This window comes from Theobroma umbraticum, unplaced genomic scaffold (genome assembly GCF_002168275.2).
Source record: "Theobroma umbraticum cultivar Fairchild unplaced genomic scaffold, ASM216827v3 scaffold_459.0, whole genome shotgun sequence".
Lineage (NCBI taxonomy): Eukaryota > Viridiplantae > Streptophyta > Magnoliopsida > Malvales > Malvaceae > Theobroma > Theobroma umbraticum.
The window spans coordinates 60,053-76,779 of NW_018397286.1; the positions used below are offsets into that span (position 1 = coordinate 60,053).

Below are 16,727 nucleotides of genomic sequence, written 5' to 3' on the forward strand. Positions count from 1 at the left end.
CTTACTCTTATTCTATGGGACATGCCATCTAATCGAAACGGTCCCCAAAACCTTAAGCTACAAGTTTGGTGCCAAATCCCATGGTTGAAGTCCATATACAGATCAACCTCAAATTGTATTCATTCAACAATCTCATGCCAATCATAAAGTACATAGATGGACCCTCAAAACAGGTAAGAGAGTTGAAACCAATAAAACCAAGAATGATTAGTTTAGGGCATGTACAGATATGTCTTCCCATCATCAAAACATTTCTTTTAAAGCTCGATCCAACTGTTTCGTATATCAAATAAAATACTGAAAACAAAAGAATGGTCATCGTGTTAAAGAAAAACCTTCTTCAAGACATTGTGTTCTTGTATCTTGCATAGTACGTTGAAGTAAAGAGGGGTTGCTAGTAACAATAGCATCTGCACGCTCATGCAACATCCTCATCATCGAATCAGCATCATCAACTGTCCAGGCATATACCTTCTTCTCTCTCCTGTTCAATCCAACAGGTCAAGCAATGAATTGCAAGTGCATTCTGCATACACATCAGTTACACCAATACATCCAGTCACAGCTCAAAAAAGGTTTCATACCCATGCAGAATTTTAACAAGTCTTTCATCAATCAATGGATGGTATACACCAACCACCCTGGCCCCTTTCATTCTCAACAAGTTGGTTCTAGCCCCGGTACTGGGATCCACCATGACAATGTAGCCCACCTGTGAGTTCACCCACGAACCAATTAAATGCACATAAAGAACAGTCAGAAGAAAAATATCAACAAGTCCCACACATAGCCTTAGTTGAAATAGAAGATCATTACGGCAAAAGCACCTCCAAGAATTAGAATTGAGAATAAATGTTTTATAAAAAAACAAACTTAAAATCTTCCAAGACCAGAGTCAAGACATTATATAATTTTCACAAAAGAAGCCAAATAAGGACTACAATAAGCTTAAAATGGGTCAAGTTTAGCCAAAGGAAAAAGGTTGAGCCTATCTCCACCTCTGGTAGATGTGCTAATCAGTTTAATACTTTCATTCCATATCCAAATAAATGTGTGCATGCAATGTAGGTGTGTATATTCACAAAACACACATTACAATTTACAAAGAACTTAATTCCGTGTGTTTCATAGAAAATACTAGCTTTCAATTTCTTTTCTTTGAGGAAGAGAAAGCAGGCAAGATGAGGGAATTCTGCTGGAAAATTGTTTCAAATTTTAACCATATCAGTCCTTAATAACAGACCAAAGAGACTACAAGCTGGAAGAAAATTTGGTCACTCAATCAAATATCAAACCTGTTGGCTCAGTGAACCCAAAAGAAGACCTAATATGTCAAATGAACTTAATTGTAATACCTGATAAGTTGCTTAAAAAAATGAAATGATGAATACATTATGTATTATTGACTATGTTGGTCTAGATGTACTATTGACTACTGAAATCCAGTATTTTCTAGCAAAAACAAGAAGACTGCACACTGCGAAGGGATTTATAAGTAAATGGAACTTAAAACATTTCATACATGTGTCATAATGTATTTGTATAAGAAAAAAATTAATTTCAAATAAGAAAGAAACAAATTGGGATTGGCTTCACGTAAACTTTTGCCACATTTGGGCAGCAGATAGCAATCAAATTCATGTCCAAAGTATAGACTTTCAAAAGATATGTGGGTTGGTAAGTTGGGTTTCAAGCAAGTTGGAAGGATTGCTCAGGTCAAAGCAGCTTTCGCCACCTCCAAAGCACAAATATACCAAGTCATGTAGCATGTGACAATTATCCTTAAAAAATCAATATATACTCCACAAGTTTCCCTGAATAATTTAAGATAGTCATCCATGTGGACAGCACAATCATCCTTTTAACTTACTCAATAGTTTTTTGATAGAAAAAAAAAATAGAAAAGAGCTTACAACAGTCAAATTGCTTCTCACCTTAGCATCCGATGAGAGTTTGATTATGTCCCTTGCTAAACTATCACTTTTAGCCCAAATGATACAATTCTTACACTGCATCTTCTCAACCTGAAAAATTTTATGATGAAAACTTTTGAGCAACATAGCTTAGAATTAGAAAATCTATGCTGCATAAAACACTTCAAGCATTTTTATTTTTTTTTTAGTGTTAGCAATTCAAAATTCAAACAACAGAACACCATAAAAACTCCCAGAATGCTGGTTAGTCTGCCTAATGGCAGCTGCCACAAGTTTCACATGTTAACTATTCTCTGCATATGGCCTAGTTTCTGTCTCAATCTAAGCCTAGAAATTCAAACCTCTTCGCCATTATGAAGGTAATATATCGCTTATAAGCTCTAATAACTTCTGCACCTCAAATCGAAGTTGAGTTCAGTTTTTGACAAATATGTTATAAGAATGTCAAACAAAGTATGTAAAACTCCCATATCAGTTTAGGAATCAACATGCATGACAAGAGATCTCAAGAAGACAACAAATATGAGAAAACAACACAAAGAATTGAAACATCTCTGAGCTTGTACACCAAGACATGCTTCATGTGTTTTGGAATAAGTTTGTTTTAATCAACAAAAGAAAGTTGTCTAAGCTGCCAAGGCATCCAAATGGAAGAAATCTGAACTTAAGAACACTGAACTCATATACATTTATGAAAGAGTATGCTATGTGATGCAGATGAAAAGAGGCTACTTGAGGGATTAAACAATCTAGGATTTTATTTTATTTCTTTGTTATATTCCATGTGATGCAGGATGAAAAGAAGTCATATGAGAGGTATTAGTGAAGAGATTAAAACCTTTGATGGGAAACTAAAACACAAAATTACAGTGCTATTACGGAGGGGAGAAAAATCCAAGATAACATTATTAATGCTATAAAACCATTATAGCATCTAAAGCTTTTCATTTTCTAAAGCTCAAGAGGAAAGGGAGGGAGGGTGAATTGGCACTTCAAAATTTCTGTCATGATGAAACAATAGAGAGAAAAATTAAATAAATGAACTGTGTAATGCATCATTAACACATTTCTAGGTCAAAATCTATAAGAAACAAAGACAAGGGGAGGGGGGAGAAACTCACAGCAGAAAGAATATCCTTTGCAAGCCCCTTTTCATATGATGGAGGCTCCACCTTGGCATCTAGAATCACCTGCTGAACTGATCTTGATATCAACTTAACATCCAGATGAACCTTAATCAGATACTCATCATCCGTCTTTTGATAGAAGAAACAAACAATGATATACAGTAAATGAGATGAAACACTATCTTGAACATACCATCAAAGCATCTTCAATAGTAGGAATCTTTGAATTACCAGACTGATGAGAGACATCTAGTTCTTTTATCTACAACAGAAAACTTACAATCTCAATCAACATTACTCACAGATAGCTTTCCTACATGGGCTAGATATAAGCAGATCTTTTGTGATAAAACCAGAAGGTATTTCTCATAATCAAATTCAGAATGGTGTGTGTCAGAAAATAAACATATTAGCAAAACCAAACTGAAAAATCAAATCAGATATACAAATGAAAACATCTTAATTCCATATTTTATATCTTTTCTTTCTGGTGTGTGTCTATGTCTGTGTCTACATGTATGACTTAAATAAAGAATACTAGATTAAGTCCCATAAGTTATGCATGTAAATACAGATTCCTTAGAACTCAACAGAGCAGAAAAGAGAAAACCAATCAGCAATATTCTCACCTCTTTTGATCTTAAGTGCCCAACTTTAGAAGTGCTGTTACCAGATATCCGCTGCAAATCCCTGCCTGTGTAATGTAAAAATCAAGTCTCCAAACAGCTGTGGAATAAGCTTGTGATACAGAAAAGAGACAGTCAAATTATGGATTTAGTCCTTGTACTATGCCAAAATGTTGGACTTGGTCCCTAAATTTATTATTTGAACAAACTGAGTTCTTGTACTTCAAAAAATTGTTGATTCAAGGATGATAGTTAACTCCATCAAGCCAATTCCATTAAATATGATGTGACACATGACATAGATTTAAATGGCTGCATGGCAAGATTTAATCTGAGAAATGGCGAAATTTAACTCATGACACTTTAAGTAAAAACATCAAATAATTAATAAAAAAATTATTATTTTCTTTTCTTTCTTCTTTCCTTTTTTTTTTCTCTTTCTCTCACTCTGTTAGTAGTGCAACCACCCCCCATCTCTCCCCCATAACTCACTTCTATGGCAAGTCAACACCAGATCTCGCAGACCAGATCAGTGCCAACCAGCAAGATCAGGCATAGGCCGGCCTCAATGTTTCCTTTCCTGTTTTTTCCATTTCTTCTTTAGTTTTTCCTTTCCTTATGTCTCTCATCCATCTCTCTTTCTCTTGCATCATTGCTCCACATCCTGTGGCCGGCCTATGATCAGGACCCAAACCAGAACTCAACGAACTCCATTGCGTTTCATTGAACAAAGATCCCAACCCCAAACCCAGCCTCTCTCTGCATCCCTCCCTCTTTCTCTTTGCCCTCTCATTGCTACCCATTCTGAAATCACCAAATTTCCTTTCAAAACTTCCATAAACTCAGACATATACCACTGAAGTGTAGGATTAACACTGTGTTTGTAATTTTTTGTTTGAAATTTTGGTTAATTTGGGATGTATGAGTGGTTTTGTTGAGTTTGGTTGTTGCATTTTCTAGCATTTTGTTGATTTATTAGTTTGAAGAGAGACAAGGAAGGAGATTATAGCTCTACAAGTGCTTCCTTGAAATCCAAAAATTCATGCTTGGGGAAGTCAAACTTTAGTTGCATCCTGAATTTTCAATGTGATATTTGTTTTGGCTTTAGATGGTTTTACAGAGGAAAGAGTTGGTTACATTCATGTTTGAGACTGTGATGGTTGTTAGAGAGAGGCTTAAAGATGGAAGATTTGAAAGTAAATTTTGATTTAGCTGGCCAGTGCTTATTTGGCACCAGCCAAGTGAGGAGGGAGCTCTGCATGTGTGAGAGGAAGAGAAAAGAAAATTGAAAAAAAAAATTAATAATTTTTTTATTAAGTAATTAATATTTTTGCCTAAAGTGCCATGTGGCTAAATTTTCCATTTATCACCTTAAATCTTACCACATGGCCATTTAAATCCATATCATGCACCACATCATCATGGAATTGGCTTAAAGAGTTCAGCATTGTCCTTGAATCAACAATATTTTAGAGTACAAGGATTCAATTTGTCCAAATAATAGAACAGGTACTAAATCCAACATTTTGAAATTGTTGAGGAACTAAACCCATAATTTGACCAAAAGACCAGAGCTGGACTCTAACATGAGCAAGAAATATTGTTCTCAAGTGTTACAGATCAATTATTTAGCTATGATCTTAAGCCCTCCTAATACTACCCTCCCACAAAAAGCACTTTCAGCTTACTTAATCTTACTTAGGTTGTAAATGCTTTTTCTTAACAGTTTAAATCTTAAAAATCAACAAAGATGAAAGAAACAATTATCATTTTTGAGTAGACAAAAAGTACAAAGAGTAATCTACATTGTGGATATGGGAACAAATCAAGTAATCCAAAGCCATTAGTTTAAACTACCTACCAATTTGTAAATAACTAATAAATCAGAATCAATACTGCTCTAATTAATAACCCAAAACCATTTCTTATATGTATCCAATTGTAGCAAGTATTAAACTAATTATAAATATACCAAATTTATAAGAGAACAATATGATATAAATTGGTGGCATGAGAAGACAACCTATAGCTGACTTATCTGTATACATCAGCAATAAGACTAAAGGGCTGAGAGGATTCCATTCTTTTGCTTCATGCAAATATATATATATATATATATATAGTTTGAATAAGTCGAAGAATTGGAATCAATATTCCAAAACGTTCACTAATCTGTAATTGTTGCAGAAATTGAATGAGGATAAAGATCTTTACATTTTTATTATTTTTGGGCATTTAAATAAGTTATAGGCATGTTAACATCAAAAGTTGAATAGAAGTGGATTAAGAGGAATATGGAAATAAAGGAAATGATGTTGCTTATCATTTCAAATGTCAAAACTTCAGCACACTTTATGCATTGAATTATTGAAAGTATTTTTATACAATTCCTATTCATCAAGCAATTTTGGAGTTTCATATATATTACTATTATACCTGTTCAGGGAAGTAAAGTACACTTGAAAATGAGAAAGCCACATCCTTTCTGGGGGCAAAAGAGAACATCTTAATGAAGCAAAAGACGGTAAATCCTTATATGATTACAGGGCTAAAAATACCTGTCATGAAGTGCAAACAAAACTCCATCTGAAGAGCGAGAGACATCAATCTCAATGCAGTCTACTTGAGAACGAAGAGCAAACTGATATGCAGACATCTGTGTCAAAATATAAGAAAAAGTACAGATGATAAACAGATCAACCAACAACAATATTAGGCGCCCAAAAGAGTAATGAATAAGAATGCTCAATTTAAGGTCACTGTATTCTACACAAACACTTCATCATGCATTATAAGGATGTAACTTGTGCTAATTTAGCCTCAGCCAAGCTTTAGCTTAGGTTCAAGTTTTAAGGCACAAAATCAGAACTTGAAAAGAAACCAAAGGAACCTAAAACCGGGTCATGTAAACAACAAAACCATTACATCTCCAAAGATGTGTAAGCAATCAAAGTTAACAAGTAATGCTCGTTGTCTTAGGAAAGCAACACATAATAGCCAGGAAAAGCAACTACAGAAAGGAAGAGATGCCTACTGTGTTTGGGAAGGCATTAGTTGAGTCACCACCATGAGCACACACAAGGGGAGGATTGTTCAGCCAACCACACCTCCTTAATTGCATCTGCAGGAAATGTAAAAATAAAAATAAATAAGTACTAGTAAGTGAGGACCTGTATCTGTGATGAACATCCCATTTAACTAAGGAATAAATTAAACTGACCTAATTGGAATTAAAAAAGTAACCTTCAACTTAGAATATCAGAAACTATATGCTACTATTTACAAAAAGGTAATTAAAATCATTCAGCAGTATATCCAAAACAATTATATATAGTGAGCATCATCTTAAGTACACTAACTTTAGTAAAACGTTTCAAAACTGCCTTGAAATGCTCTTTAAGAAAATTTACAAAAAGTACAGACACACATATCAACTTCTTATTTCCCTTTGAGCCCTCCATGTTTCAGTTTTAGATGAAATACAGTTATTAAGTAAATCACTGCACATTTGAAAAGCGTACCCATTTGGCAGACAGACATTATTGCACACTACTTTCATTGGAGAAAACCAAGGTACTTTTATTCTCAAGGGAAAGTGCAACTTATAATGAGAAACTTTTACATCTTTTAATGAAAAACAAACATATTAAATTAGACAGGAGGTATACAAGAGAGCAAAGCGAGAGAGAAAGAACAAAAGAGGCTTAAACTAAAAAGGGAAAGCAGCAGTAATGCCTCAAATTTTACTACATCAGATAAGTCAAAAGGAATAAAAGGACACAGAAAATTTAGCAAAAGTATAAATTAAAAACAAGAAAAAAGAAAAACACTTGCTGAAACCTTGGCCTTTGAGTTAAGAACAGAATACTCCACTCCTTCAAATGCTCTACTATGTCTCTCACCCCACAAACACCAAAGTAAATACAGAGGCACCATTGTCCAAACAAAATGGTTCCTGCGTTTACTAGACACTCCTCTCCAACTAGCCAGAATACCAACCACTGTCTTGGCCATGTCCAAATTAAAGGAAAAAAAAAAGACCTTACTCTGAAGCAATTAGACATGTATATGTTCATATTTTTATTTTATAGCACAGAGGGAGTAGATTAAGAAATATCAAATCAAAGATACAACATGGAAACATTTTCAGACGCTTCAGTCACAAGCAATGACTCAATTCATTAATAAGACAGTCATAAAAGCATGAAAAAGAGTTTGAGAAGAAATTAACTACCTGTCCTGGGGACATAATAACAGATATTGCACACGGCAAACAAAAGTGAGATGAAAGCCACATTTAGATAACAACAGGTGACTAGGGATAAAGGCTAAATTGTATTAACAAGTATACGTGGTTCCACTGATAGGCAGAGCTTAGCAGACTCAGCTTAATTTTAAAATCACACATATTTGGCTTTCAGACAATCATAGACCAAGCAGACTACCATGACTATCTGAATATTTCATAAACAAGAGATACTGTAATTGCACTTTCCCTTTGTTTCTGCTATAAATTCTTGTTTGCTGTTTCCTGAAGCCCGGATCTTCCAAATATCACCACTTTATCAAGTTCTGGATTTTCAAGGCAGTAATTACTATCACCAGATATGTTATCGGGAGAAATTTCCTGGAGAGACTTACTATACGATGCAGTCAACAACTTACATGGATTTCTTTTTTTGTTTAAAACAATTTACATGGTGATAAACAAGTGAAATACAATTTTCAGTTCTTTTTTTTTCACTTTTATTAGTAAATAACACGCAAATATAACCAAATTATTTATAATTCTTCATTCAACACAACCTACAATCTTTTCACATGTCAAAAAAGGTCGTTGACAACATTAAAATCAAATTAAACGAAAATAATGAAAATTAAATGCAAGAAAGCCGCTTTGGTGGAGCAATTTGAACAGATGAATAATGGTTAGGAAACGATTTGTTTAGTTGATGTCACGTAATAAGGAAGCAAATAATCAAATTTAAAAACTGGAAAAGGAAATCAGATGGAAATAATTGACGGATAGCGCCTTGATAAATCAGGGCTAAACCATCGAATTCCAATGATTTGGATCTCTGATCACATGTTAAAGGCAAAGGGCAAGTCGTGACAATATCTGAAAAGAAGCTTGGCTGAGCCTTCCCATCAGTAGAAAAAACTAGTTACTTTGAGCAAAATAAAAACGGAACGAGCCATTGAGTTCCTGGGAAATAGTGGTTACCTGATGGAAACGGCGGAGCCTGAAGTGGAAGAAAATGGGAGGCAAAAGGGCGATGAAAGCAAGAAGAATAAGGGTGAAGCGAACAAGGCTTTTGTAGGAAGAAGAAAATCTAAAAAGAGAGGCGCGATTGCTGCGGCCAAGGCCATGGCCTTGGCCTTGGCCTTGCAGATGTTGCCTTCTTCCTAATTTACCATACATGGCCAGAGCCGTCTCTACTTCTTCACAACAAACACAGAATTACTTTTATCTATTGCTGTAGTAGGCCGTAGGTTGAGAGTTGAGAATGGGACACCAACTTCCCCCAGCCCAACTATTAGGAGAAAGAAAAGAAAAGAAGATATTAGGTGAGGCGGGGCGTGAGTAAAATCAGCCATGGACGATGTTTGTATGGCAAAGATGACCGTACGTGAGATGCAATCATAAAAAAATTAGAAAATAAAAGCATTAGTATTAAGCAAAAAAGCAATAACAAATTTAAAATGTTCAAAAAATTCAAAGAAATAATAATAATAATAATAACAAAAGACATCATTCTTGTCTATACATAAACATGTTAACAAAATTAACATACAAAAAAATTGAAATACAAAATTAAAAATTAACCTCCAGTTATTGATGTCACAAGAATAAGCTTTTCGATATAAAGGCATTTCAAAACTCTAGTAATTTCATTTAGATGATATGTATTTAGAAAATGCTGAGGTTAAGGACCCATATTCAACTTTCTTTTATTTATATATATATATGTATATATCATCTTCCCATTAAAGATGTAATTGAAACAAAAAAAAAGTAGACATGTCAAGATGTTTAACAAGAGGTTAGTGGACAATAGGTAATATGCGGACCATAACTGAATTTGGGTTAAGAACATTTTCCTGCTTGGTTCATATATTTTAATTAATAATATCAAAAAATCCATAAATCCTTCTTAAGAAAAGAAACAAAATACATGAATCATGGCGACAAGTCCTCTAAGAATGAGTATTATTTTCCATACATCACTATACATTCTATTTCTTTAATGTCAGCCCATCATAACTTAACAAATAAACCTTATGTTTATTTTAGGTCCAATGATTGTTATTCTCAAAATAAATGTGTACATAAAAATGAAAAAACACACAAATGAATAAGAGTTTCATTACAAATGATAAAAGTCCATACAACAAAAATCACATGATGGAACCAAGTTCCATTCGTGCTACATGATCTTTAAATTCATTAGTAGCATGCCTTTTGTTCAAGGATCTACAATCATCAATTTAGTGCTAACATGCTCAATGATCACTTTATTCTTCTTAACATGTTCCGTTATGGCTAAACACTTGATATTAATGTGTTTACTTCGATTACCACTTTTAGTGTTTTTAGTCAAGAAAACCATGGCTAAATTGTCACAATACATCCTTAATGGCTTAGAAATGTAATTCACAATTCTAAGCATAAATATGAAACTCTTCAACCACACACCATCAGAGGTAGCCTTAAAAGAAAAAACAAACTCAGCCTTCATGATAAAAGTAGTAGTTAAGGTTTGTTTTGCATTCTTCCAAGACATGACTTTGCCAGCAAACATAAAAACATATCTAGATGTTGATTTTCATGAATCAACACACCTAACGAAGTCCGAATCCAAGTAACCAACTACCTCCAGGTTGTTAGTTCGCCTATACATAAGCATGTAATCTTTGATCCCTTTAAGGTATCTTATCACCTTCTTTGCAGCTCTCTAGTGGTCCATACCTAGGTTACTCTAATATCTACCCAACATTCCAACAATAAATGCAATGTCAAGTCTTGTACAAACTTAAGCATACATTAAGCTTGCAATAGCAGAAGCATACCAAACGTTTTTCATTTGTTCCCTTTCAAGCTCATTTTTCAAGCATTGGTTCAAATTGAACCTGTTACCCTTCACAATGGTATACTCAGTGAACAATTTTTCATTCAAAACCTCTCTAAAACCTTATTGATATAGGTTTCTTGAGATAGACCTAAAATGCTTTGAGATTTGTCTTAATAGATTTTAACGCAAATGACATAAAATGCCTCACTCATATCTTTCAAATCAAAATTCTTAAAGAGAAATTGTTTCACCTAATATAACAACCTTTTATCATTAGCTGCAAGTAGTATATCATCCACATATAAAAATAAGGAAGCAGATTTTACTCCCACTAAACTTCTAATATATGTATTGATCCAATATGTTCTTTATAAAATCAAATGAAGAGATGACATCATGAAATTTTAAATACCATTGACGAGAGGTTTGTTTCAATCCATATATGGATTTCTTGAGCTTGCACACCAAATGCTCACCATCATTAGAGGAGAATCTTTTTGGTTGTTTCATATGAACCTGCTCCTCTATGTCCACATTGAGGAATGTTTTTTTCACATCCATTTGATGCAATTATAAGTCAAAATGAGCAACTAATGCCATAATGACCTAAAGGGAATCTTTCTTAGATATAAGAAAGAAGGTTTTCAAGCAATCAATCCCTTCCTTTTGAGTGAATCTCGTAACAACAAATCTTGTTTTATATCTGTCGATGTTGCCTAATGAATCCTTTTTTATTTTAAAAACCCATTTACATCCAATGGCTTTTACAACATTAGGCAACTCAATAAGATTTTAGACTTTGTTAAATGTCATAGAATTCATCTCATCTTTCATAGCATTGTACTACAATTCAGATTCTTTGTAACTCATGGCTTGTGAAAATGTTTCAGGATCATTTTTTGCTCCAACATTATAGTCAGTTTCTTATAGATACACAACATAAATACTAGGGATTCTTGATTTCTTCATCCTAGTTGATCTTTTTAATGTTGTATTAACATCATCTTGAGGACATGTTGCACAATTGGTTGCCTAACAATCTCTGACAATTGTTGAACAGCCGAATTTACTAGATTGTCATCAATAGCTTGTGGAACTTTAACGATTAGTTGTGCAACACTCATATGAATACGAAGGGTGTTAAGAATGACAATCAATCTGCCACTTGAAGTGGGAGTTTGAATATCATGATGATTCTTTTCAAAAATTAAGTTCTAAGATTGATCACTCTGATTAATTAAGTCATTTTAAAAAGCTTTACATTTTTAGATTCTACAATCCTAGTACTATGAGATGAACAATAAAATTGGTACCCTTTGGACCTTTCAGCATATCTAACAAAATACCCACTTATAGTCCTTGGGTCTAGTTTCTTTTCTTATGGATTATAAACTCTTACTTCAAATGGGCATCCCCAAATATGTATATGTCATAAACTTGGTTTCCGAGCTTTCCACAATTCAAATGGCATTTTGGAAATAACCTTGGTTGGAACTCAATTAATATATACTTTATCATTTTAAGAGTTTCAGTCCATAGGGATATAAAAAGCTTAAAGTTACTAAGTATACTCCGCACCATATCCATTAATGTTCAATTTTTTCTTTCTACTACACCATTTTGATCTAGAGATCCAAGCATGGTGTACTGGGCCACTATCCCATGCTCCTCAAGAAACTTTGTAAATGGACAAGGTGCTTATCCATCCTCAATGTTCTACCATAATATTCTCCACCTCTATCTTATCTCATGATCTTAATTTGCTTCTTGCATTGTCTCTCCACTTCAACTTTAAATACCTTAAAGGCATCTAATGCTTTATTCTTATTATGAAGCAAGTAAAGATACATATATCCTGAAAAACCATCTTTGAAAAAGATAAAGTATTTCTGACTATGCGAGTCTATATTTAGACTACAAATATTTGCATGTATGATCTCTAATATGTCCAAACTCTTCTTGACACCTTTTTTTGTCTTGTTAGTCTGTTTTCCCTTAATATAGTCCACATAAGCATCAAAATCAATAAAATCCAGAGTACTGAGTACTCTATCATTCACCAATCTTGTAATCCTCTCTATGGATATATATCATAATCTTCGGTGCCATAAAATAGAGGAATTTTCATTCATAACACATCATTTAATACCAGCATTATCATGAACATGTATTGCATTATAAAAGGCATTGTCTTGCAAATTAATTTGGAAAAGACATCAGACATTGTACCACTCCTAACAGGATCAAATTTATAAAAAAAATTAAATGATGTATTTGAAAAGTTAAAAGAATAGCCAAGCGGTGCAAGTTTTGAAACTAAAATCAAATTTCTAGAGAAACTTGGAATATAAAATGTTCTTTCCAAATTCAAAACAAAACCATAATCTAAAATTAATTTTCATGTTCCAATTGCCTCCACATGTGAATGCATCTTCTTTCCTAAATAGATGCATTGCTCACTATCCACTGGTTTCCTTTGGTTTAGAAAGCCTTGCAAGGTATACAAAATATGGATTATTGAACCAAAATCAATCCACCAAGTGTCGTGACAAGCATCAACCATATTAGATTCATAACAAACAAGTAAGATTCCTTCTTGGCCTTAGTTTGGATGGGTATTTTACCCATTACCTTTTGTTTGGCTTCCCATTTGTTCTTTCCTTGTGTTGCCATATCTGCACTTTCACCCAATTCTACAATTAGCTTGCTTTCCTCTTGAACACACATGGTTAGAAGTTCATTATTATCCTTCTCTGTGTTATAAGAGATTTTGAAAGCTTCATATTGATTTGGAAGAAAATTTAGAATGAAGTGTACACGGAAAGATTCAAACATCTCAACCTCAAGAGATTTGAGCTGAGTCGCAATGTCCTTAATTTGCATGATGTGCTCACGCACACCTTTAACACTGGTGAGCTTCATTGATGATAGCTTTGTCATTAGGGTGCTAGCTAAGGCCTTATTTGAAGAATTAATTGTTCATCAATAGCCTTTAGCAGTTCCTTGACATTATCACGCTCCCCTATTAAATCACGTATACTAGCAGAAATTTTTATCTTTATGAACATCATACTGATATGATTGGATCGCTTCAAAACTTGTCAATTAAAATTTTACTATACAAATATGCATATAGAATAAATAATATATAAGCAAGCAGAGTATTGATCTCACAGAGAATTGATCTAAAATTTTATTAAATACTCAAATTAGAACAATTTAGTTTTATTCAAATAATTAAAATTTGAATTCTAATTAAACTAAAAATTACTCAATTAAAACTAATTTAATTAAAAATTAAAGCAACAAAATAATTGGGTAAAAAATAAATCAAACAAGCCTAGGATTTTAGATTAAAACATATCATAATTGGATGTTTGCCATGGGAAAGGTGAGGCGAAAGCCATCCATTGACTAAAAAAGTCTATTTATAATAATTTTAATGCCTTCGAAAGCCTAGTTACTTGCTGTAAATGGTTATATAATCTCATAAATGATTTTAGTGTTGAATTATTTTCATTTTTGTTTAAAATAGAACATAATTGAATGTTTGCCTCAAGAAACATGAAGTAAAACCCATCCATTAAGCAAAAGAGTCCATTTATAGTCACTTATGTCTTCAAAAGCCTTGTTACTTGTTTTAAGTGGTTTTATAACTTTATCTATGATTTTAAGTTGAATTTTTTTTATTTGTGGTTAAATGGTAACATGCAAGTATGTTTAAGCCTAATAAAAGTAATAGACTTTGCTCATACTTGTCTACATGAGGCCACTAAAAGGCAAAAAAGGGGTCTAATCAGTCTTGAAGTTAAGCACACTTTGAGGTAGAAGACATAGTGATGGTGAATCTTCATTTGATTTCGAGACACAAAATTCTTTATAAGTAATGGTAAGCAATTGATTAAGTCAATTAATTTGATAAAAAAATCCAATTAATCGACTTTTCATAGATTTTTAATAAAACTGTAACAACTTTTTCCTTCGATCGCTATCGGCGTCCGAGTCTCGCGAGAGCATCTGCCAAGTTCCGAACAAGCCTTACTTAAAACATTAGTCATTACTTCATATTCATGCCATCAATTTATAAAATTATTTCGATCCATAAAATTCTTTGTAAAGAGAATTGAACAATGAGCTTTATAAATTGAATAAACCTTTATTCCACATAATTGTAAAAGATAATACATCAAAACTTATAATCTCCAAATGTACATTTGCATTGACACAATTGTCTAATATCATAACAATTTACATTATGATGACTCGACCTCTAATAGCGAAGCGACTCGGAATAAAGTGTTATAAGATGCCTTTACCTATCCGTGGTAGACTAAAATTGTCGATGAATGCACGCTAGGCTGATCACTATCTGTAAAAGGAAAATATGGGGGGGTGAGTCTCACAGACTTAGTGATCATCGACTTCGTGAGCAGGGCGTAGATGAGAAATAAGCGTAAGGTAGATAAGTTGAATATTAAAACTGGAATATCAAATCATATTCTTAAAATACCAAATCATAAGTAAGATATTTGTGCCTTATAAAAATAATGACGTAAATCATAATACAATATTTTCACTTGGAAAAACGGTGCCGAAACAATGTTATAAAATCGAGTTCAAATATCAAAAACATTACTTGCCATACAAATATGAATAATAATATAAAGTATGCATGCTCCCAAAATATGTGGCATGTAAAGAAATCAAGTGTACGGCCACGTAAAACATTTCAAGTTCGTCAAATAAGTACTGAAAGTTTTTATTCAAACCAAGGGAGTTGCAAAGAAATCTCAACTCTCCACCATGCAAAAGAGTATGCATCGAAAACTCACAAAGCTCTCGAGTAGGTAAGAATCGTAATCACTCGTGGACCCATTTTCACGTAATAACATCCGGGAGCTCTGCTCCACCTGATCCCCACAACCATGGCAATCTCGACGATGTTGGCTCACATTGAAAAAATCAAACTGTTGCAATCACGAATACCACTAGTGGCCTAGCCACATATAACAACTAGCGGCCTTGCCATGTAAATAACAGATTATGGCCCTAGCCAAGTCTAACAGCCCATTGACGACCTAAAGGTTCTCTAGCTAGAGCTCACTTGTGCAAAAAAGTCACACTTAATCGAAGTGACAGCCAGTCTACTCTCTACACTCTTGGTTTATCAAAACTATTTTCAAAACCAAATCTGGTAATATAAGGCTTTTCCCTTTACATCCTTTTAAATTAAGGTTTGATAACCCCTTTGAAATTACCTTTCAAATTAAATGGCATGGCGTAATCATTTGTACGAAGATCAGAATAAAATCGAAGCTCAAAACTTTGCATTCAAAATCGTTTAACAAATGCATTTAGCTATGCATATCACACAAAAATACAAGGCACAGATTTTGATGTAAACATCGTGAAAGGCTTGGTTCTTAGTTTCTAAAACTCTTTACGTGCATAGCTTATCTATAGGTATATCCAAATCACTTTTAAAAACACTTGCATCTATAAACTTTCTATAGTTTCTACCAGTTTATGCTTTCCACAATAATAATATACAAATCATGGTAAATCCATTTAAAATTGCCTATCAAGGCTAACAGCTCATGCTATCCATAAATGCTCTTAAGGAAACCAATCATGTTTATTAACGTAAATTAATATATTATACGGAGATTTTAAAATCGACACCCCCTACTCACCTCACAATAGCTTGACACTACATCGCTATTGATTCAAGTGCGTATTTAGCTAATTTCACTTGCCAGTTACCCATTACCTCCTCCGGCATGCCACCACAGCACACTTTCTTTACTTATATACTTCCTATCAACTATATAAACTCAATACCCTTAATTTATTCACGTGCATGGTAGCACATCAACAAATAATTCCGTAACCTAATCTCATAGTTTTCCTGAATCCTTACTTACAATCATTTAACATACAATCGATAGTCTATCAAATAACCAATGC

At 33.5% G+C, this 16,727-nt stretch overlaps 1 protein-coding gene across 4 annotated transcripts; it reads right to left on the bottom strand.

Moving 5' to 3' along the window:
* Nucleotides 1-96: 96 nt before the first annotated feature.
* GDPD4 (PLC-like phosphodiesterases superfamily protein) lies at nucleotides 97-9,678 on the bottom strand. 4 transcript variants are annotated; one of them, XM_089785659.1, is made up of 10 exons: nucleotides 8,912-9,049; nucleotides 8,183-8,259; nucleotides 6,722-6,808; nucleotides 6,246-6,343; nucleotides 3,691-3,751; nucleotides 3,255-3,323; nucleotides 3,056-3,148; nucleotides 1,935-2,024; nucleotides 585-712; nucleotides 97-484 (listed from the first exon to the last, which is right to left on the bottom strand). In XM_089785659.1, the coding sequence occupies exons 3-10, from the start codon at nucleotides 6,806-6,808 to the stop codon at nucleotides 316-318; spliced, it is 795 nt and encodes a 264-aa protein (XP_089641785.1). In that variant the 5' UTR covers nucleotides 8,183-8,259; nucleotides 8,912-9,049; the 3' UTR covers nucleotides 97-315. The 4 variants fall into 4 exon arrangements, with proteins under 4 accessions (XP_089641785.1, XP_089641783.1, XP_021300009.1 ...); XM_089785657.1 differs by lacking the exon at nucleotides 8,183-8,259 and having other exon boundaries at nucleotides 6,246-6,328; nucleotides 8,912-9,678; XM_021444334.2 differs by lacking the exon at nucleotides 8,183-8,259 and having other exon boundaries at nucleotides 8,912-9,672.
* Between the last annotated feature and the right edge of the window lie 7,049 nt (nucleotides 9,679-16,727).